The 22181-nt window shown below is 38.6% G+C and overlaps 3 protein-coding genes across 3 annotated transcripts in view; all 3 read left to right on the top strand.

Annotated features, from left to right (window-relative positions):
* LOC114534676 (deleted in malignant brain tumors 1 protein-like) overlaps positions 1–7602 on the top strand; it is a 61179-nt gene extending 53577 nt beyond the window's left edge. Inside the window, exons 15-16 of the mRNA XM_028556150.1 lie at positions 5563–5910; positions 7220–7602. Of these exons, the coding sequence (XP_028411951.1) occupies positions 5563–5910; positions 7220–7602 (731 nt within the window). The remainder of the gene's footprint in view (positions 1–5562; positions 5911–7219) is intronic.
* Positions 7603–8197: 595 nt separating this feature from the next.
* LOC114534675 (deleted in malignant brain tumors 1 protein-like) lies at positions 8198–12093 on the top strand (the record flags this gene model as incomplete). Its single annotated transcript, XM_028556149.1, has 7 exons — positions 8198–8222; positions 9045–9377; positions 9619–9954; positions 10184–10516; positions 10637–10972; positions 11333–11665; positions 11891–12093. Coding segments are annotated over exons 1-7 (1899 nt in total), but the record flags the coding sequence as incomplete, so codon positions are not given.
* A 684-nt stretch (positions 12094–12777) lies between these two features.
* Positions 12778–21690, top strand: LOC114534674 (deleted in malignant brain tumors 1 protein-like). Its single transcript, XM_028556148.1, has 13 exons — positions 12778–12785; positions 13556–13882; positions 14147–14482; positions 14834–15157; positions 15275–15601; positions 15743–16075; positions 16561–16896; positions 17310–17639; positions 18003–18329; positions 18831–19169; positions 19496–19831; positions 20522–20788; positions 21499–21690. Exons 2-13 carry the CDS (start codon positions 13558–13560, stop codon positions 21528–21530), a joined length of 3612 nt encoding a protein of 1203 aa, XP_028411949.1. The 5' UTR covers positions 12778–12785; positions 13556–13557; the 3' UTR covers positions 21531–21690.
* The last annotated feature ends 491 nt before the right edge of the window (positions 21691–22181 follow it).

Raw genomic sequence — 22181 nt, 5'->3', positions numbered from 1 at the left:
CGAAGTATATCACAATGGTGAATGGGGGACAATCTGCGATGATGGATGGAATATCAGAGATGCTAGAGTTGTATGTCGTCAACTTGGCTATCCCCTTGCTGTCAGAGCACTTAAAGGTGACCAGGTTCCTTCAGGTTCTGGACAGATATGGTTAGATGACGTCGTTTGTAGTGGGAAAGAACAGAACATAGGAAGATGCATGCATGATGGATGGGGAAATAGCGATTGCGAGCACAACGAAGACGCCGGAGTAGAATGCAGTTCTGCAGGTAAAAAAACGGCCGACTAAAATCAGATAGCTAACTGTATGGTCGATAATAATTGCTACTTCTTTTCATTTTCTTTTAAGTTGTTGCCGGTAAGCCTGGATCAATAAGATTGCAAGGGCCATCGAGTGAAAATGGAACAGGTCGCATTGAAGTGCTCCACGGTGGACAATGGGGGACGATCTGTGACGACGAGTGGGATATAAATGACGCCAGGGTTGCATGTCGTCAACTTGGTTATTCTGACGCAATCAGACCACTTCAAGGGGGGCAGATTCCTGCTGGTTCTGGACCCATTTGGTTAGACGACGTCATATGTACGGGAGAAGAACAAGTTATAACAAGTTGTTCTCACCGCGGATGGGGTAACCAGAATTGCAAACATTCGGAGGACGCTGGAGTAGTTTGTAATACGACAGGTAAAGCTGTGGCTAGACGCATTTAGACGAATTTATATGCGTAGATTGCTGAGAATTTTGAAAAACGAATTTTGAAAGCATGCTCAAAAGAAAATTTTAAAGCCGAGTTGAATTATCTCTCGTAAATTTTATATTGCATTAAAATTGTAGTCTTTCAAATGAGTTCAAAAATTTTGTTTTTTCCTTTTGTTTCCCTCTTTCAGACATACCTTGCCTCTCATGCATGGCATAATGTTTCTTACAGTTTTTTTTATAGTTGATCGTGAGTGAACATTAAATTTTCCATCTTATTCCTTTAAGTTCTTCCCAAGCCTGGTTCACTCAGGTTACAAGGTCCTTTGAGTGCGAATGGTACTGGTCGTGTTGAAGTATTCTACGAAGGAGAGTGGGGGACAATATGTGATGACGGGTGGGGTTTGGAGGATGCAAGGGTTGCATGTCGACAACTTGGCTATCCAGATGCTCGTGAAGCTCTTCGGGGCGGCGGAGTTACATCTGGTTCTGGACCTATTTTGTTGGACGAAGTCTCGTGTACTGGAATAGAAAGAATTTTAGCAAATTGTTCTCATCAAGGATGGGGAATTCACGATTGCAGCCATTCTGAAGACGCTGGTGTGCAGTGCTTAACAACAGGTAAAGCTCCAGATACAAAAGTATTTGTAGAGGTTGGATAACGCATAATAAATCATAGCACAAAACAAGAAAAAATTAAAGCTCTTCTTTTAGATATTTAGATAGAGTATAGGGATCGACTTTAAGCGTTTACAGGTACTCTCATTTTTGTAAACCAATCATAAGGATTTAAAGGATATCGATTTGCAATCGAGAGGATTGACCTGAGGTTGAGAGGCCTTGGTGAGGTGAGGCTTGAGAGGGAATATTTTATTTTTTTTAGTAATTACATTGTCCAGAACTCGTGAGTAACACGGTGTGCAACCGTTTACATAAGGGACAAAAGTTCTAATACTTGACTCTTAGTTCCAGGAAGTAAATATCCTATATTTTACGATTTTATTTTGCAACTCTATTTAATTTTCATCTCTTTTTTTGTTAAACCGACTTACTTATGTAAGAAATAAAACGTTGCTTTCTCCATAACTCACACAGCTGTAATTTAACCGTTCATGAAAAATTCGCTATTAGTGACTCTGTCATGAATCGTGTTGGTGAACTTAAGCTCGAGATATTCTTTTAAGATCTTTCAGATAAACATGGGACATTGAGGTTGCAAGGGCCATTGAGTATAATTGGAAGAGGACGTGTTGAGGTATTTTACAATGGACAATGGGGAACAATCTGCGATGATGAATGGGATACAAATGATGCCAGGGTTGTTTGTCGTCAACTTGGTTATTCAGATGCTGTTAGATCGCTTTCTGGAGGGCAGGTTCCTTCCGGTACTGGACCTACATGGTTAGACGACGTTGGTTGTTTTGGTGAAGAACTAAGTATATCAAGCTGCTCTCACCCAGGATGGGGCAATGAAAATTGCGGGCATTCGGAGGATGCTGGGGTAGAATGTCAAACAAAAGGTATCGTAGTCCCATAAGTAGTAACACACATTCATATTCTTGTAGCTAAAACGATAAGTAGGGGTCGATGTTCATATATTCATGTTACGCAGGTTTAATTCGATTGTCTTTACATTAACCTGTTAACATGACATGACGCGCAGCGAGTTTCTTTCACACAGCTTATGACTCGAACCGACACACCTTCCGGCTCTTCTGGAATTATTTGGTTAGCTTACGTCGGTTGTTCTGGCCGGGAACAAAAGCTAACAAGGTGTAACCATTTTGGTTAGGCAGAGGTGGCGCCGGAACAATAGGGAAGTTACCCCGCTGCCTATTCCGGAAGGGGACAGCCCTTTTCTTCCAAATGCGATATCATGAGTGAAACGATTCAAAGTTGGAATCTTTATTACAAAAATTTGATTCCCTAGCTCTTTCAATTTCAATTTATGGCTACAACATAAATTCATGTATCTATTATTACAAATTTTGAAGTTACTGGTAATCAATCGCAAACACTGAGGTTACGAGGGCCATTCAGTGCAAATGGAACAGGCCGTGTTGAATTATTCCACAAAGGAATATGGGGAACAATTTGTGAACATGGTTGGGGTATAAATGATGCTAGGGTTGCATGTCGTCAACTTGGCTACCCGGATGCATTTAGGCCTCTTACTGGAGGCGACGTACCTTCGGGATCTTCTGGAGTTATTTGGTTAAGTTACGTTCGTTGTTCTGGCCGGGAACAAAATCTAACAAGTTGTTCTAACAATGGTTGGGGAATAACTGACTGCTCGCATTCTCAAGACGCTGGAGTAGAATGCAGTACAACAGGTAAAGCAACCGAAAAAATTGCTGCATTAAAATTCCTCTATACTAATAATTCTAAGTAAATGTTTCTCTACACGTCAATAAAAGTGCCATTAATTTAGAAATGGGGTATAATATTATATTATATCTTACCTATTGCGAGGAATTTTTGAGAGCCAGATGGCCTCCAGTATAATTAAAGCGGTGTTTGACGTAAAAAGTTACAAGGGAGATCATGTTTTGTTTAATCAAAATTCCGGGCAAACATGCATTCACAACAGATTTGGCAAGGGCATAATAAAGAAATCTTGTTTACTACGGAGAATCTCCTTGCTCACCATAATTACTATAATAAAAAAAAGGTAATGCCACGTTTCACATTTGAATATGCGGTGATATGTATGACTTGAATTTCTGAAATCTTTCAAAAGGGTTTACCGAACTGTTCACATTACCTGTAGACTGATTTGCAATTTTTCGTATATGAAGTTTTATCAGCTTGGCCAATTAGCTGCAGTATACCTTACAGGCTTACAGAATTTTTACTTGGAATCAACTTAGTTTATAACTATACCATCGTTGAGCTGATATATCCGCAAATGCTTTTCAGTTCTTGCAGATAAGGCTGTTACACTAAGGTTACAGGGACCATCGAGTGCAAATGGAACAGGTCGTGTTGAAGTACTGTACAATGGAGAATGGGGAACAATTTGTGATAAAGGTTGGGATTTCAGCGATGCCAGGGTGGTATGCCGACAACTTGGCTATCCAGACGCCGTTAATGCTCTTCGAGGCGATGCTCCACCTGGTACTGGGCGAATATGGTTATCTTATGTCGTTTGTACTGGAGAAGAACCAAATATAACAAATTGCTCTCATAATGGGTGGGGAAATCAGCAGTGTGAACATTACGAAGACGCTGGAGTTAAATGCACAACAGAAGGTAAAGTAGCAATTTTGAATATTTGGGATGTTGAACCATGATTTTCAGCAAATGGAGGAAAATATATGCAACTGAATTTGTCAAACATTACGCGGGCTCTGTATTATTCGGGCACTTTACTATAATTTTATCACCTTGTTGTCCTGGACCCGGTTGTTCCAAAGATAGATAAGGTTATTTGTGTGATAGTGATTTTTTAAAACGTTAAAAACTTTTTTACCCATTTTGACTACGTTCATTCTTGTTAACCAGTTACAAGGATTTGAGCGATTTGCAAGTGAGTTGATTGACGTCAGGTTGAGAGAGCTTATGAGAGAGAATTTTTTTGTAAGTAATTCCGTGTCCAGAACCCGTGAATAACACAGTGTGTGCAACAGTTTACATAAGGGACACAAGTTCTAATACTTGACTCTTAGTTCCAGCGAGTAAATGCCCTATATTTCACGATTTTATTTTGCAATTCCATTCAATTTTCATCTCTCTTTTTGTTAAACCGACAGTCAGTTTTAACTAGATTCTTATGCGAGAAATAAAACAGTTGTAATTTAACCGTTCATGAAAAATTCGCTATTAGTGACTCTGTCATGAATCGTGTTGGTGAACTTAAGCTCGAGATATTCTTTTAAGATCTTTCAGATAAATATGGGACATTGAGGTTGCAAGGGCCATTGAGTATAATTGGAAGAGGACGTGTTGAGGTATTTTACAATGGACAATGGGGAACAATCTGCGATGATGAATGGGATACAAATGATGCCAGGGTTGTTTGTCGTCAGCTTGGTTATTCAGATGCTGTTAGATCGCTTTCTGGAGATCAGGTTCCTTCCGGTACTGGACCTATATGGTTAGACGACGTTGGTTGTTTTGGTGAAGAACTAAATATATTAAGCTGCTCTCACCCAGGATGGGGCAATGAAAATTGCGGGCATTCGGAGGATGCTGGGGTAGAATGTCAAACAAAAGGTATGTCCCATACTATATAATACACGTTTCTTTCACACAGCTTATCACTCGAAGCGACGTACCTTCTGGCTCTTCTGCAATTATTTGGTCAACTTACGTTGGCTGTTCTGGCCGGGAACAAAATCTAACTAGGTGTAACCATTTTGGTTGGGAGAAGGCGCCAGAAATATGGGAAAACTCACCCCGCTGCCCTTCCCTTACGGGGACATCACTATTCTGCCAAATTGCGATATCATGAATGTACTTCTTTACCTGATTATTTTTTACACATGCTTTGCATGATGCATGCCTTTCGCATTAAAACTTGCCTTTTAAACTATTTAAAATACATTTCACTGTGGATGTGAAAGTCTGTGCATATTTATCTATTTAAGTATCCCAAGGTGAATATATCCTTCCATAAAATTCGCCCCCGTTGGCCGTAATCCTAAATTGTTGCCTATGTGGTTATGCCACTTTATAATTCCCTATGTTTCGCGTGAACAAATACTCTAGCTTATGTTCATTCTCTGAAGAAAGATACATTTCAAAATATTTTTACGTAGTGATATGTTTTAAAGTTGAAATCTGTATTATAAAGAATTGATACCCTAGCTCCTTCAAAATCAATTAATTGCTACAACATACATACATATCTTTTATTATTACAGATTTTGAAGTTACTGGTAATCAATCGCAAACACTGAGGTTACGAGGGCCATCAAGTGCAAATGGAACAGGCCGTGTTGAAATATTCCATAGGGGACTATGGGGGACAATTTGTGAACTTGGTTGGGATATAAATGATGCCAGGGTTGCATGTCGTCAACTTGGCTACCCGGATGCATTTAGGCCTCTTACTGGAGGCGACGTACCTTCGGGATCTTCTGGAGTTATTTGGTTAAGTTACGTCAGTTGTTCTGGCCGGGAACAAAATCTAACAAGTTGTTCTCATAATGGTTGGGGAAATAATGCCTGCTCGCATTCTCAAGACGCTGGAGTGGAATGCAGTACAACAGGTAATTGAGGCAGCCAAAAAGAATCCCTCTTTTTTGCTCCCTTTTATTCCGGTAAATTTCGACTTTATCAGCCTTTACTCAGGTAAATATTTCTACGTCACACAAAGGTTCTATTAACTTAAAAATGGGGTATAGTATTTTTTATTTTTGCAAGGAATTGTTTACAATCAAATGGCCTCGAGGATAACTAAAGGTGATTTGTAGTAAAAGGGTATAGGGAGATGTTTTAGTGAACCCAAATTCTGGTCAAACGAGGATTCACAATAGATTTGGCTACGGTGTAATCTTGTTTACTACGGAGACTCTTCTTGCTCACCATAATCATAGGAAGCTCAGACAAATGAGTCGGCCATTTGACTATACAACTAGTGACGTAACTTACTATATTATTGGGAAGGAAGGAAACTCTCGCCTCATTTTTCAACATATTCACAAATTAAAACACAAATTACTATAGTAAAACGGCACGTCGGCTGCTAAATGCCCACCGTAGGTTTAAGTTGAATAATCAAACTATACTTTCATAGTAAAAATAATGCTGAATTCAAAAGAAAGCGCTGGAAAAACGTACACAAACTTTGTAAATTTGCTGAATCGTGAATACATGCGGGATGTAAGTACCTACCCAAAATGGCGGCCGGCAGAAAAATCTAATTGGTCGATCATTCTTTGTTTACCTTTCTCGACCAATCAGATTATTCCGCCGCCGCCATTTTGGGTAGGTACTTACATCCCGCATGTATTCACGAAAATTTCGGCAAATTTACAAAATTTGTGTACGTTTTTCCAGCGCTTTTCTTTGAATTCAGCATTAATTTTGTTATGAAAGTATAGTTTGATTATTCAACTTAAACCTACGGTAGGCATTTAGCAGCCGACGTGCCGTTTTACTATAGTAATTTGTGTTTTAATTTGTGAATATGTTGAAAAATGAGGCGAGAGTTTTCTTCCTTCCCAATAATATATAGTAAGTTACGTCACTAGTTGTATAGTCAAATGGCCGACTCATTTTTCTGGGCTTCCTATGCCATAATATCATTAATATGCAATCATATATATGACTTGAATTTCTGAAAATGCAGTTTTCAAACAACTGCTCCACTTTTGCCTCTTCTGCACAATACCGGTTCAAATCCATCTGTCGTCACGGTAAACCGTTCACACTACCTGCAGAATGATTTGCATTTTTCTGTATATGAAGTTTCCACTGTCTACTGAGCTCCATTACCATTAATTTTTAATTGATATCAACTTAGCTTATAGTTAACTATACCATCGCTGACCTGATATATCCGCAAATACTTTAAAGTTCTTGCAGATAAGCCTGTGACATTGAGGTTACAGGGGCCATCGAGTGCAAATGGAACAGGTCGTGTTGAAGTACTGTACAATGGAGAATGGGGAACAATTTGTGATAGTGGTTGGGATTTCAGAGATGCCAGGGTGGTATGCCGCCAACTTGGCTATTTAGACGCCTTAAATGCACTTCGAGGCGATGCTCCATTTGGTACTGGGCGAATATGGTTATCTGATGTCGCTTGTTCTGGAGAAGAACCAAATATAACAAATTGCTCTCATAATGGATGGGGAAATCAGCAGTGTGAACATTACAATGACGCTGGAGTTAAGTGTACAACCGAAGGTAAAGTGCCGACGTTGTGTATTTGGGACCTTTTGGTTGTGAAACTATGATTTGCAAGAAATGGGGGGAAACATATGCAATTGAATTTGTATTTTGAATTTTACACGGCTCTCTATTTGAAGAAAAGGTACTATAATTTCTTCTCGCAAATTATACGACAAAATGTTTTTAAACTTTCTAATTCTTGCAGACCCGAATTTACCAGTCAGATTACAAGGGCCATTGAGTGCCAACGGCACCGGTCGTGTCGAAGTATTTCACAATGGAGAGTGGGGGACAATCTGCGATAATAATTGGGATTTAGAGGACGCTAGGGTTGTGTGTCGTCAACTAGGTTATCCGGTTGTAGCCGGAAAACTTGCTAGGTGGCAGGTTCCATCTAGTTCTGGGCGTATTTGGTTAGATAACGTCGCTTGTACTGGAGAAGAGCAAAATATAGCAAAGTGTTATCATAATGGTTTAGGAGTAAGCGATTGCTCACATTCTAAAGACGTTGGAGTAAAATGTAGTAGAACAGGTAAAGCAACAGAAGAAACTTTTGAATGGCAATGTAAGAAGACTTAATTTCAATCCGTTATTTTTAAGCTTTACTGCAGACAAAACAAATTACAACAGTAACATCCAGGTATTTTAGAAATTCAAAATATGCGCCCCTTGAAAGAATCTGAAGGTTAGCATCGTTATTTAAGCACCTTGAAATTTTAATAGTGGCGGAGTATTTTTTTTCGGTCATTCGGATGGTGATTGCTTCCAACCCTAGTCGAGTAAGATTTTTGTAACCAAATGCATCCACAAAAAATCTCTTGATCCTGGTTGAGAGAAATTCGTGATTTATCTTTTAAAAAGTTGTTCTTTACCCGATACCTTTCGCAAACCTGCTGTTCTAGACTTTTTCCGCAATAGCTTCAATTAGTTTCATTATATACATTTAATCTTATTCGATGAATTCTTCCAAGGAGGAACAAAATTGGTTAAGCAACTTCAATGTAGCGTCAAAAACGTTCGAATGAGAGGTTTTTCTGACACAGATATTAAACGCACAAATTCTTTTTTCCTGAGGTTCCCTGAAATTCATTTATGTAGGTCAGCATTATTGCGAGTTGTTCTTCATGATCAGCCAATACGTTGTTAACAATTCTGATAAAAAGTTGTTTTCCTTAGCTTACACATTCCAGTAAATCGTTTCAGTGACCAGAACTTGAGAACTACTTTTCTGCCTTTCCGTTTATCTCAGAAAAGTCTTGAAATGTTACAAATGAAATCGAATTTCTTCTTTCCTTCACCAAGAATGCTCTTAGTTTTAGACTTTCTCTCATTTAATAGTCCCCAAAAAATTCTCTTCAAAATTGTTCTGATTGGATTACTGAAAACATAAACAAATTTTCTGATTTTATGTGTTTTTGGTGTGAAGCAAATCGTGCATAGTATGAAATATGTGAACTTAAAATACATAATTTCATGTAACGAATTAACGATAATCCTTCATTTTCAGTTGCAGACGCGAATCTACCAATTAGGTTGCAGGGGCCACTAAATGCTACTGGTATTGGTCGCGTTGAAGTGTTTTATGACGGACAGTGGGGCACAATCTGTGATGATGGCTGGGGATTTGATGATGCTGGGGTTGTGTGCCGTCAGCTTGGTTTTTCAGATGCCGTCAAAGAACTCCAAGCGGGCGGTGTTCCAACTGGTTCTGGGCCTATTTGGTTGGATGAAGTCGCCTGTACTGGAGAAGAACGAAATATAGCAATGTGTTACCACAACGGTTTGGGAAATCAAGATTGCTCACATTCTGAAGACGCCGGAGTAATATGTAGGAGTACAGGTAAAGCTGGAGATGAAACTCTATGGAAATATAGTTTTGGGGCCAGTGATGAAAGGAATAATATTTTTAATTATATTGATAATAATTATTATTTTTCATGATTAATATTGCAATTATACAGCTGCAAATTTCCAAATGCGTTACGTAGATTGTTTCAGGTGAACATTCAGTATGAAACTAAACAACAGATTCTTTTTCCCCAGTACTTAAATGCATACCATATCTATGTGTTCAATTTCAGATAGTTGGGATCAATCGTTAGCACTGAGGTTACAAGGCCAATTGAGTGCCAATGGAACAGGTCGCGTTGAAGTGTTCTACAGAGGACAATGGGGGACAATCTGTGATGATGAATGGGATATAATAGATGCTACTGTTGTATGTCGTCAACTTGGGTATGCGTTTGCAGTCAGATCTATTCCTGGGGGAGAGGTTCTTCCTGGCACTGGACCTGTTATGTTATCTAAAGTCCGTTGCACCGGCCAAGAACAGGATATAAGAAGTTGTCCTCACAATGGATGGGGAAATAATGACTGCTTACACTCTAAAGACGCCGGAGTAGAATGTAGTGCAACAGGTAATTTCGCCCACCGAAATCTCATATATTTAACGTATTTGTGAGAATGAGAATCCAACAGTTGCTTCTTTATTTCAAACAACCGTTTTATGTTTGGTTGCTTCAGCTTCTTCCTGTATTTCACCACTTTTTTGTCCCACTTGTGTAAAATGTACATAAACTATTGATTGCTAAACTTTTCAATGATGACTGAATGATAAAATTTATCAAATCATCTTATTCCTTCAAGTTGTTACTAAGCCTGCGATACTGAGATTACAAGGTCCTGGGAATGCACGTGGAATAGGTCGTGTAGAGGTATTCCACAATGGAGAATGGGGAACAATCTGCGATGATGGATGGGATATGAATGCCGCCAAGGTTGTATGTCGCCAACTTGGATATTCAGGTGCTTTAAGATATCTCCAAGGCGGTCAGGTTCCATATGGTTTTGGACCCATATTTTTAGACGAAGTCTCGTGTGATGGAACAGAACAAAGTTTAGCAAATTGTTCTCATCGAGGATGGCGAGTGCATGATTGCAGTCATTCCGAAGACGCTGGTGTGGAATGTTTTAGAGAAGGTGAAGCTGTTTAAAATATTTTTGCTTTTTCTCAACCTCATAACTTCCAATTGAAACCTTTAATTAAAAAGATGATTAGAGTTTCTTTTCTGTCTTTAATGTTCTTGTCATTCTTTTAAGATTCATCAACGTATGGATCAATTAGGTTACAAGGCCCATTAAGTGCAAATGGAACAGGTCGTGTTGAAGTATTTCATAATCGACTATGGGGGACAATTTGTGATGATGGATGGGATATCAAAGATGCCAGAGTTGTATGTCGTCAACTTGGTTATCCAGATGCAGTGAGATCTCTTGGTGCGGGCTTGGTTCCTCCAGGATCTTTTGGACCTGTTTGGTTAGCTCACGTCAACTGTACAGGTAGAGAACAAAATCTAACAAGCTGTTCCTACGCTAGATGGGGTAATACTGGTTGCTCACACTCTGAAGACGCTGGAGTAGAATGTAGTACAACAGGTTAGTACAATTGCCGCTAAATCGTAGTGAACACTATCTATAAAAGTTAGATTTTTAAACATTCTGATTGGCATCCAAATGCATAAATCTTCGTCGATACGTAAATATTTCTCTGTTCTTCTCATTTTATGTCACTGTGGAAAAAGCATCCTGAAAGTTGCGTAGTGTTTTGCTGGTTAAGGTTTATTACAATTCTGCAGTTTTTTCACCGACGTTTTGTTTGGCATTCAGCGTGATAAATGGCTAAAATTAAAAAAAGATATTAAAACTCCTGCAAAGACTTGCAATCAAGGCAAATTATAACCAGCATAGGGGTAAATGATTGATTAATAAATTTAACATTCGTCTTGTTCCTTTAAGTTCGTCCAAAGGATGGATTACTTAGGTTACGAGGACCTTCGAGTGCATACGGAAATGGTCGTGTTGAAGTATTCTACAATGGCCAGTGGGGCACAATCTGTGATGATAGATGGGATATTGAAGATGCTAGAGTTGCATGTCGCCAGCTTGGCTATTCAGATGCTCTTAAAGCTCTTCAGGGCGGCCGAGTTCCATCTGGTTCTGGACCAATACTGTTGGATGAAGTCTCGTGTACTGAAATAGAAAGAAATTTAACAAGTTGTTCTCATCAAGGATGGGGAATTCACGATTGCAGCCATTCTGAAGACGCTGGTGTTGAATGCATTACAAAAGGTGTAGATCGCTATAAACTTGTATAGTACTTCGTCACGTATAGTAACATAAGATAACAATATCATTCATTATTCAGAAAAAGTTTTGGCACCTAAAAATTGTTCAACTCATTTGTAGTTAGGGACAAGACTAGTTTTATACTATATACCTCCTCATTTATAAAATCGGCTGTTATATTGATATGAGTCGTATTGGTTAACTGATATTCGCCGATTTACCTCCAAGCTATTTCAGATAAAGATGGATCATTGAGGTTACAAGGGCCATCGAGTGCAAATGGTAGAGGTCGTGTTGAAGTTTTCTACAATGGACAATGGGGAACAATCTGCGATGATGAATGGGATATAAATGATGCCAGGGTTGCTTGTCGTCAGCTTGGTTATTCAGATGCTGTTAAATCGCTTTCGGAAGACAAGGTTCCTTCTGGTTCTGGGCCTATATGGTTGGACGACGTCAGTTGTACTGGAACAGAATTTAATATATCAAGCTGTTCTCATGGAGGTTGGGGCAATCAGGATTGCGCGCATGCGGAGGACGCTGGTGTGGAATGCAAAACAGCAGGTATATTTGATTTGATAAAAACATGAAGCCAACCATCCCTTTTGGAGGACTTTTTGGTATTTACACTACAGTATCGATTCAATTGAAAAATTTCATTGAATGATTCAGATTAGATAAACCTCGTTTTATGATGTCGTGGATAGGTATTCAACTTTAGAATGACTCTCATTGACTATCACAAATTCATCAGAATCGATGTAGGATTTAATCATGTCATTCCTTTAAGATGTGACAGAGCCTGGCGCATTAAGATTGCAAGGACCTCTGAGTAAAAATGGGAATGGTCGCATCGAAATATTCTACAACGGACAATGGGGAACAGTCTGCGATGATAAATGGGATATAAAAGACGCTAATGTTGCATGTCGCCAACTCGGTTATTCAGGTGCCTTTAAGGCTCTACAAGCCAACCAGGTTCCCACTGGTTCTGGACCTATACTGTTAGATGACGTCTCGTGTACTGGAACAGAACCAAATTTAACAAGTTGTTCTCATCTGGGATGGGGAATTAGTGATTGCAGTTCTTCTGAAAACGCTGGCGTGTTATGCTTTACAGAGGGTAAGTCGACAAAAAAACATAGCGTGTCCCAAAAATTTTCCTTATCACAAATAACTCATCGTGCTAAACGTTGTTATACCTCAGTAACCTAAAACAGTTTTTGAGGGCCTGTTTACATGATTCCGGTTACCCAAAGTCTTTATGAAACCAAGCAAACACATGCTATTGTTGGGATGTCTACATTACCACCAGGATCACGTTATTTCTCATTCCAACACTTTAAATTCACCTCGCGGGCTTCGTTAAATCTCGTCTAAGCGGGATCATGTAAACAAGCCTCCAATCGGTGTTGTAGCCAGCATCGTTAATTGGGGGGAGGGGGCCATATTCATATAGATATTCATGTTAACAGACTGTAAAGACAACTGATTTGAAAAGAAATTAATCCTGCGTATCACGAATGTATGAATACGCCCCCCAATGATCGTTCTAGCTACGCCACTGCACCCAATAGATAGTTCATTCGACAAGCTTAAGGAATAGACTCGTGTTTGATATAATATTATATCTTCATTGTAAATTGTCCATTTAAAAAACTTGATTTATATTACGTACGTAAAACGGCAATCAATGAAAGAGTTCAATCAAATCAGTTCCTTCCAAAAGTGAAAAATCACACTGCAGCGGGCAATTTGTTTCTAAACTCAAAAAAGATCGATAAATAATGCTGTAAAGGCTTGTTAGCCATTCATATGTTGAACAGCGCTTGGTATTTTTTTTAATCTAGTCAATTTCGCCAAATTAAACGATCATTTTTTATGTTTTAACAGACATGAAATTACAACTACGGTTACAAGGACCTCTAAGTGCGAATGGTACTGGTCGTGTTGAAGTGCTCTACAACGGACAATGGGGAACAATCTGTGATGATGGGTGGGATTTGCAGGACGCTAGAGTTGCATGTCGGCAACTCGGTTATGCAGACGCAGTCGTGGAACTTGATGGGAGCCAGGTTCCATCTGGTTCTGGGCGTATTTGGTTAGATAACGTCGCCTGTACTGGCGAAGAAGAAAATATAGCAGAATGTCCTAGTAATGGTTTAGGAAATGAAGACTGTTCACATTCCGAAGACGCTGGAGTTGAATGTAGCAGAACAGGTAAAACAAGAGTTGCAATATGGTTGTCTTGCAATATGGTTCTTTTAGTCAGCTTTATGCTACAGGGGCCGTTTGTATAAAACTCTTTAACCATACATTTTTCATACTTCAGAAATCACACGACTCTGATTGCCCTTAACTACAGTTAAGAGTCAACAAGTCTTTTATACTGGCCTCAGGACTATACCATTTTTTTTTACTATACAATAACTACCATTTAAAATAACAACCATTTTTAACAATATGTTTGAATATGCTTTCAAGTTCTTGTAGATACTCCTGTGCAACTGAGATTACAAGGGCCGTTGAGTAAGAATGGAACAGGTCGTGTTGAAGTATTCTTTGCTGGAGAATGGGGAACAGTTTGTGATGTTGGATGGGACATACAAGATGCAAAGGTTGTATGCCGACAACTTGGTTATCGAAATGCCATCAGACCTCTTCAAGGCGACCAGGCTCCCTCTGGTTCAGGGCGTATATGGCTACAAGAGGTTTCGTGTACTGGGGAAGAACAAAATATCACCAGTTGTTCGCATCCCGGATGGGGAAAACAAAGTTGCGAACATTCCAAAGACGCTGGAGTAGAGTGCAGTAACGAAGGTAGAGGAACTGCTAAAAATTGATCACGTATTAATCTATATGAAATCCTTATACAAAGAAGATGAAGCAAATTTTGATTTTGCATGGCTTTTATCAAAAATATATGTCATGAGAAATACTTCCTCATTCGCTCTTTCGATTACTTCAGGGCTTTTCCTTAACAATTAAGTGTTGCTTAAGTGTAGCTGAGATTGTTAACCTCGTATATTCCAATGTAACAAAACGAACGCGGATAAATATGAGGATTATAATTCTTATAGAGAAATAATTTAAATGTGGAAAACACATATTGTAAGTTTTTGACTTCATCTTCAGAAAAATTAACTAAATACTGTTATAACATATGTTTAGATATACCTCCTGTGGCAATCAGGTTACAAGGTCCTTCGAGTGAACTTGGAAAAGGTCGTGTTGAAGTATTCTTCAACGGACAATGGGGAACAATTTGTGGTAATGGTTGGGATTTGAATGATGCTAGGGTTGTATGTCGTCAACTTGGCTATACGGATGCATTTAGAACACTTGGTCAGGTTCCTCCTGGTTCCGGACCTATATGGTTAGATGAGCTTGAATGTAGTGGGGAAGAACAAAATATAACAACATGCTTTCATCCCGGTTGGGGAAATCACGATTGCAGCCATGCTGACAATGCTGGAGTAGAGTGTAAAACAGCAGGTAAAACAGAACGATGTAAATAAATAATTATTGTATAAAGGATATGTAATAGCTAGTTGATAATTTAATCTCCCAACTACAATTTAGAAATTACACTATTCCCTCAACTTTTTGTAGGTAATGTTTTATCACTAAGGTTAGAAGGACCATCGAGTGTGAATGGTATTGGTCGCGTTGAAGTGTTATACAATTCGGAATGGGGGACAATCTGTGATGATTCTTGGGATATGAATGATGCTAGGGTTGTATGTCGTCATCTTGGTTATCCAGGTGCCGTAAGGAGTCTTCGAGGAGGCCAGGTTTCGCCTGGTTCTGGACCTATTTGGTTAGATGATGTTGAATGTACTGGGGAAGAACAAAATATAGCAAATTGTTCTTATAATGCTTTGGGATTTCATGATTGCGACCATTCGGAAGACGCTGGAGTTGAATGTAGCACGACAGGTAAAAATATAGAGGAATTCAGTATGAGATCTAAGAATATTTGATCAGATCTTTTTTTCAATCCTATAACTTCTAATTGAACCATTTAAGAAGATGATTAGAGTTCCTTCTCCGTCTTAATGTCCTTGTCATTCTTTCAAGATTCATCAACGTATGGATCAATTAGGTTGCAAGGCCCATTGAGTGCAAATGGAACAGGTCGTATTGAAGTATTTCATAATGGACAATGGGGAACAATCTGTGATGACGAATGGGATATAGAAGATGCTAGGGTTGCATGTCGTCAACTTGGTTACCAGAGTACAGTCAGAGCTCTTCAAGGGTCCCAAGTTCCTTCCGGTTTTGGCCCTATATGGTTAGAGAACGTCATTTGTAGTGGCAAGGAAGAACAATTAACAAGTTGTCCTCATCGGGAATGGGGAGATCATGATTGCTCTCATTCCGAAGACGCTGGAGTGGAATGTAGTACAAGTGGTAAATATGCTTGATAAGGATTTTGCTATTATGCTGCATTTCAGTATCATTTATAGATACATCTGTGGTGCGTTTTATACAAAATTTTTACACCAAGATAACATGCATGCAGTGTGACGAAGTATGGGCTGTATTTCCACTCTTGCTTTTCAATACATCATTGATCACAAGGCCTGAACCATGTACTGTATTCTTTGTATAAAATCCCATTCACCATCGGCATTCATGAAAACTCTAGATGCACAGTTTTTTTAGAAAATTTCAAAAATTGTGTATCAGCACTTTTTTTCAAATAACTTTCTGTTCCATAAGGTTTATATGTATGTATGTATGTTCCATTTTATAATACTGTTTTGAAAAGTAAATTGAGCACTCGTTTGCTGAGTGTCGGAGGATCATTGTTAACACCAGTTTTATACAACTTCTGATTGCTTGTCAGGTTTTGATAAACCCTCGACTAAAAACCGAAAAAAATTGTTTTACAGATCCCTCCCCAATGAAGACCATCAGATTAAAAGGGCCATCAAGTAGCATTGGTAATGGTCGCATCGAAGTCTATCACAATGAACAATGGGGAACAATCTGTGATGATAACTGGGATATCGAAGATGCTCAGGTTGCGTGTCGTCAGCTTGGTTATACAGATGCTGTTCGAGCACTTCCCGGGCGTGAGGTTCCTTCTGGTTATGGACAACCTATATGGCTAGATGAAGTCAATTGTAGTGGAGAAGAACAAGATATTGCAAGTTGTTCCAATCCCGGATGGGGGAATACAGATTGCGGGCATTCGGAAGACGCTGGTGTAGAATGTTCTTCAGTAGGTAATAATAAACGTTTTTAAATGAATGTAGCTATACATGACGTAATACATATATTGTCTTTTCAAACATCTAAACTAGGGTGTTGGGTTCATTTGTTATCGCTACTATGTGCATTAATGCAAGGGGAATTGTATAATGAAGGACTTACTTGAATTTGCCAGATTAGCAAGTTTTTCTGTTAAAGGTTTCAATTGGAGACTTTTTTGAAGAATGTATACGTAGGATCATGCATACCGCTCCAGACTCTGATGAGACAGGTTACCTGCAGTTGCAAAACGTTTTCACGTCTCTTTCCCACGAACCCGCAATTTTTTCGATTTGTTCCCGAGACAGTTGTTACACGGCATGACGTGAGATGTTAAGTGTACTGTAGCTCTAATACTAATCTGTTATCAACCTTTGACTTTTCACAGAAATAAACATATCGGTGAGGCTAAGAGGGCCCTTAAGCGAATCTGGTACTGGTCTTGTGGAAATACTCTACAACAAAACCTGGGGTACCATCTGTGATGATTCCTGGGATGTATACGACGCCAGGGTTGTATGTCGTCAACTGGGTTATCCAGATGCTGTTAGTGCACTCACAGGACATAATCCTCCTGGCATTGTGACATCGGATATGTGGTTAGACGACGTCGATTGCACAGGGAATGAAGAAAATATAAAGCGCTGTTATCATCTTGGGTGGGGAAATCATAATTGTGATAGTTCAGAAAACGCTGGTGTCGTATGCAAAAGGGAAGGTAAAGCTGAAGAGAAGATAATGTCCTTTAGTAAGCTGGATTAACCAAATAACCTATGAGTCTTTCACGTTCCAGTATATTATCACAGGACTCTTCGTCATCTATTCCAACGTTTTATCTCTACTGCATAATTTTCACGCTTTTTCCGAAGATATTTAGCAGTTCTTTTGTTTCTTAAATCATTCTTTTTTCATGTAATTATTTGGAATTCCTGGTTTTCAGTTACGAAATAACACGTTGATTGCTTTCCCGTATATCGTCCAACTCTGTAGTATTTCTATTTCCCGATGCATATTCCGCTGTCCGGCATTTACAGATAGACTCTATACATTCATATATTCTTCATTTCTTGATTTTGGAAAGGCAAACCAAGAACATTAAGGTTGCAAGGACCACTGAGTGCAAATGGAAAAGGTCGTGTCGAAGTTCTCTACAATGGCCAATGGGGAACAATCTGTAGTGATGAATGGAGTATGAAGGATGCTAAGGTTGCCTGTCGTCAACTTGGATATCCCGATGCAGTCAGATCTCTTCATTATTGGCAGGTCCATTCGGGTTCTGGACCTATATGGTTATCTCGTGTCAATTGTGTTGGAGCAGAACAAAATATCTCAGTTTGTCCCCACGGTGGCTGGGGAGGCCATGCTTGCTCACATGAAGAAGATGTTGGAGTGGAATGTAGTTCAACAGGTTAGCTACCGAAAAAGATAATAAAATAAGCCTTAGGTATCCATTCGAAGACACTACTGTCAAAAACTTTTAATAGACAGATCGACGTTTCATTAGTGTTGGAGAATTAGCTATAATTTTTTTGTTTGGTCAACTCATTAATCCCAAATCGAAAACTGTCATCATAGGCAAGGTTCCTAAGATCGTTTTGAGATCGAATGTCGTATTCATGATTTATCACTGTTTTGAATTTCGTAGGATTTCCTTTCCCTTTCACAAATCCAATGCTGTTTGAAATTTTGAATGAAATATATGCAAGGTGTACTTAACAATTTGTCTATGATTTTTTTGCCACAAGCATTAATGCAAGCACAAGCATTTAGCATCAATGCAAGACTAGTTCTCAACTAGGTTTTCTAATTTTGTTCAAGATTGTTAGTTACAGTAGTTTTTGGGTTACGAATCAGAATTGCGGGATGTATTTCCACATTTTCCCAATCTTGTACAATCAGATGTTTCCAGCTCTTGTAGATAAGCCTGTGACACTGAGATTAAGAGGACCATCGAGTGCAACTGGGAAAGGTCGTGTTGAAGTGTTCTACAATGGACAATGGGGAACAATTTGTGATAATGGATGGGACATAAACGAAGCTAGAGTTGTATGTCGTCAACTTGGTTATCTTGACGCTGCGAAAGCTCTTAAAGGCGACCAAACATCTTCAGGCACTGGTCAGATTTGGCTACACCGTGTTGAATGCACAGGAGTGGAAGAAAATTTAGCTAATTGTTCTTATTCTGATTGGGGGAGTGGAGAACTGCACTGCTCACATAACAATAACGCTGGAGTACAATGTATTTCAGGTATCACATGTAGTAATACAATTTCTATGAAATTTTCATGAGAATCCCGGTCACATAATTATGATATCTGCAAATATAATTCATTATCAGAGAAAGCCTTTTTATTTTGAAAGTGGAGTATGATATTGAACCTCTGTTTTCAAACTCAGGGCACACGAATTAATTGCCCTTCGTTCAAATGACGTGAATGAAAACCTGTCGTAGATCGTTCTTTGATCGTGATAGTTTGACAGATTTTGTAATTCAATGGTGGTCGTTTGTGCGTAGGAAACGATGGGTAAACCCAATTACACTGGTTTTATTCAACTCTCTGATGTTTTTTTCAGTCGCCCCAGGTAGACCTGGTTCACTCAGGTTACAGGGACCACAAAGTGCAAATGGAACTGGTCGTGTTGAAGTACTCCACGATGGACAATGGGGAACAATTTGTGAAAATGGATGGGATATAAATGACGCAAGGGTAGCTTGTCGTCAACTTGGTTATCCAGATGCTGTTAGAGCTCTTCCTTGGTACGATGTACCTCAAGGCTCTAGGAGTGTGTGGTTGGAGGAGGTCGCTTGTACCGGAAGAGAAGAAAATATAAATGGTTGTGCTCATCCCGGATGGGGAAATAGTGACTGCGTGCATGATGAAAGCGCCGGAGTTGAATGTAATACAACAGGTAAAGCGACGGAATATGCTGAGGTGGGAACTGACTGTTCATCATAAAACGGAAATATTGTATTACTTTTTAATACTAACTGCCATCGCAGTTAATACGAGTCAATCGTGATCTCTTTATTTGCCACTGATAAGTTTTAATGTTTTCAATTGACCGTAAGAAAAAAGATTGCGGCATGTACATTTTACCAGAATGCATTGCGGAATTAAGAATGATTGACTGAAAAAAGATGGCAAGAAAAACTCCTGACGTAAAATTTTAACACAGCGAAGTAAATAACTTTCTGTTTTATGCCTGTCCTTTAAAAGGCGTCAGTTCGCTTTTTTAAACGATTTCCGACCGCAATGTATTCTGGTAAAATGTACAGCCGCCATCTTTCTTGTTATGGTCAATTATACATGTGTGCCCGAAAATTTTCGGCAACTTTCTGGCAAAGGTCTCATTTGGGGCACAGAGACACCTACGTATAAATAGCGAGTGCCTTTTGTTAAAACAGTTTTGATGCTTGTATTAGGTGGTATTAGGTGGTATTAGATGGTATTAGATTAGGTGGTATTAGATGCTTGTATTAGGTGGCAATTTGTATTAGGTGGTCGCCATCTTGGATTTTGAAATAATTCATGATAAATTAATATTAGTATTGAGTGCGAGGAACCTTGATTGATCGCAATTTTCTTTTTCACTTTGCAGTCGATTTCTTTACCGTGTTTTTACTGGTAAACGAACATCATGGTGGTGTACACGTCTCTACAGATAACTCCCATCAGCAAGAATATTTCAGAATCGAACCGACAAAAACAGTGGTGAAAAGTAAAAAATGGAAGACAACAAATTTGTTGGCAATAAGTGCAGTCGATGCTGGTACGAACCGAAAGGTTCACATCAATGGCCAATCTGTTGTGTATCTGAAACCGGCTATTAAGAAAAAGGTTTCGTTGAACGTTCTCCTCATCCAAGGTACGATCCTACGGGTTTGTCGTTTTTTGCGTTTCTTCCCCGTTGAGTATTCGAGATAATATACACTTAATATATGCTCCCGAGGGAAATAGTGAGTTTTGTTTTCAAGAAAACAAAACTCACTATTTCCCGAGGTAGTGTACATTAAGTGTTTTGTTATATAGGAACGAAAACATACATGTCACACAACAATTTCATTTAAAATCGAAACCCATTTTACTTTGTTATGACAAGAAGCGGGCAACAATTTTTCACTTGTTTCCCTGGCGGGAAACATTGCATTTGTTTACAGTCATGTGACTACGAATGAACCAATCACATTTAAAATACAAAGCACCTATATAACAATAACTTCTTATTGGCCTTATTTTATGATATCTCTGGCTTGTATTGCAAACAAAAATTGCAACAAATATATGACTTTATGTGGAAAATATGATCTTATGTGAATTTAAATAGCAATTCCAAATGTAAACAAAGCGTTTGTTTACAGTACTTAATGTCTTCCCCAATCAGTATAAAGTCATTAAAAATTTTAAAATCATTGATTTTGAATACCGCCATTTTGAATACCGCCATCAAAGACGTATAATTTAAAGGACTCTTGCTAGTTCGACTGCATCTGTGACAACCATTTTGCTATATATGTCTATTCGCTCCTAAAGATATTGAAATTCCCCAACTAATTACAACTCTTACTTTTTAACTAGCACCGAAATCTATGGAACGAAGTGTTCCGTAAACTCCTAATTGTCGAAGATGAAGACTCAGTTAAATTACATTTAATTATTGGTAATGATTTTCTCATTGTAGTTCTCAGGCGAGATAAATTGTACTTACTATTATTAGAAATTGTGCTAAATTAAATTGAACTAATTATACGAAAGTACTGAATTGTACTTATACTTACAATTATAGATTAAAATTTAAAACACCTGCAAACGATACTTTTTGGCTAGATTAATTTACTTCGTATTTTTTATGCTGATTTCAATGTCTCAACTTGGAGCTATAAAATTCATTAGAAAAAATTGTGATTTAACTATACGTAAATTAAAAAATTGCAATTAAATATGGAGTATTCTCATTTTACAATAGCTACCTATGGTAGATATTTTGTGATATCATCATTTTCTTCATTGCTGCATGGACAAAGACATTGTACTAATATCTGTTACAGCTTGGTGCTACAGCGTCAATTTTTTAAAATGCTCAGTTTTAGGTTTTTATAACTATTTTTCAAACGAAAAAATAGTGTATGCACTCTTAAAGTATCGTCCTGTTCAAAATTGATACGTAGCTATCCTGGTTAACCATTAACTGACGTGGTTTCATCATTTTACGAGACCGAGATTTTTGAATTTAGTTTAAACAATCGCAGTAAGGGGGTGTT

Source organism: Dendronephthya gigantea, unplaced genomic scaffold (assembly GCF_004324835.1).
Source record: "Dendronephthya gigantea isolate DGI-Jeju-01 unplaced genomic scaffold, DenGig_1.0 000104F, whole genome shotgun sequence".
Lineage (NCBI taxonomy): Eukaryota > Metazoa > Cnidaria > Anthozoa > Malacalcyonacea > Nephtheidae > Dendronephthya > Dendronephthya gigantea.
The sequence above is the reverse complement of the archived record's forward strand: the minus strand, read 5'-3'. Positions and strand labels throughout refer to the sequence as shown.

Coding starts and splice junctions, on each gene's coding strand:
- LOC114534674 (XM_028556148.1), top strand. CDS start 13,558: ATGAAATTACAACTACGGTTACAAGGACCTCTAAGTGCGAATGGTACT. Junction 15,602..15,742: donor AGTTGAATGTAGCACGACAG/GTAAAAATATAG, acceptor CATTCTTTCAAG/ATTCATCAACGTATGGATCA. Junction 20,789..21,498: donor GAACGTTCTCCTCATCCAAG/GTACGATCCTAC, acceptor CTTTTTAACTAG/CACCGAAATCTATGGAACGA.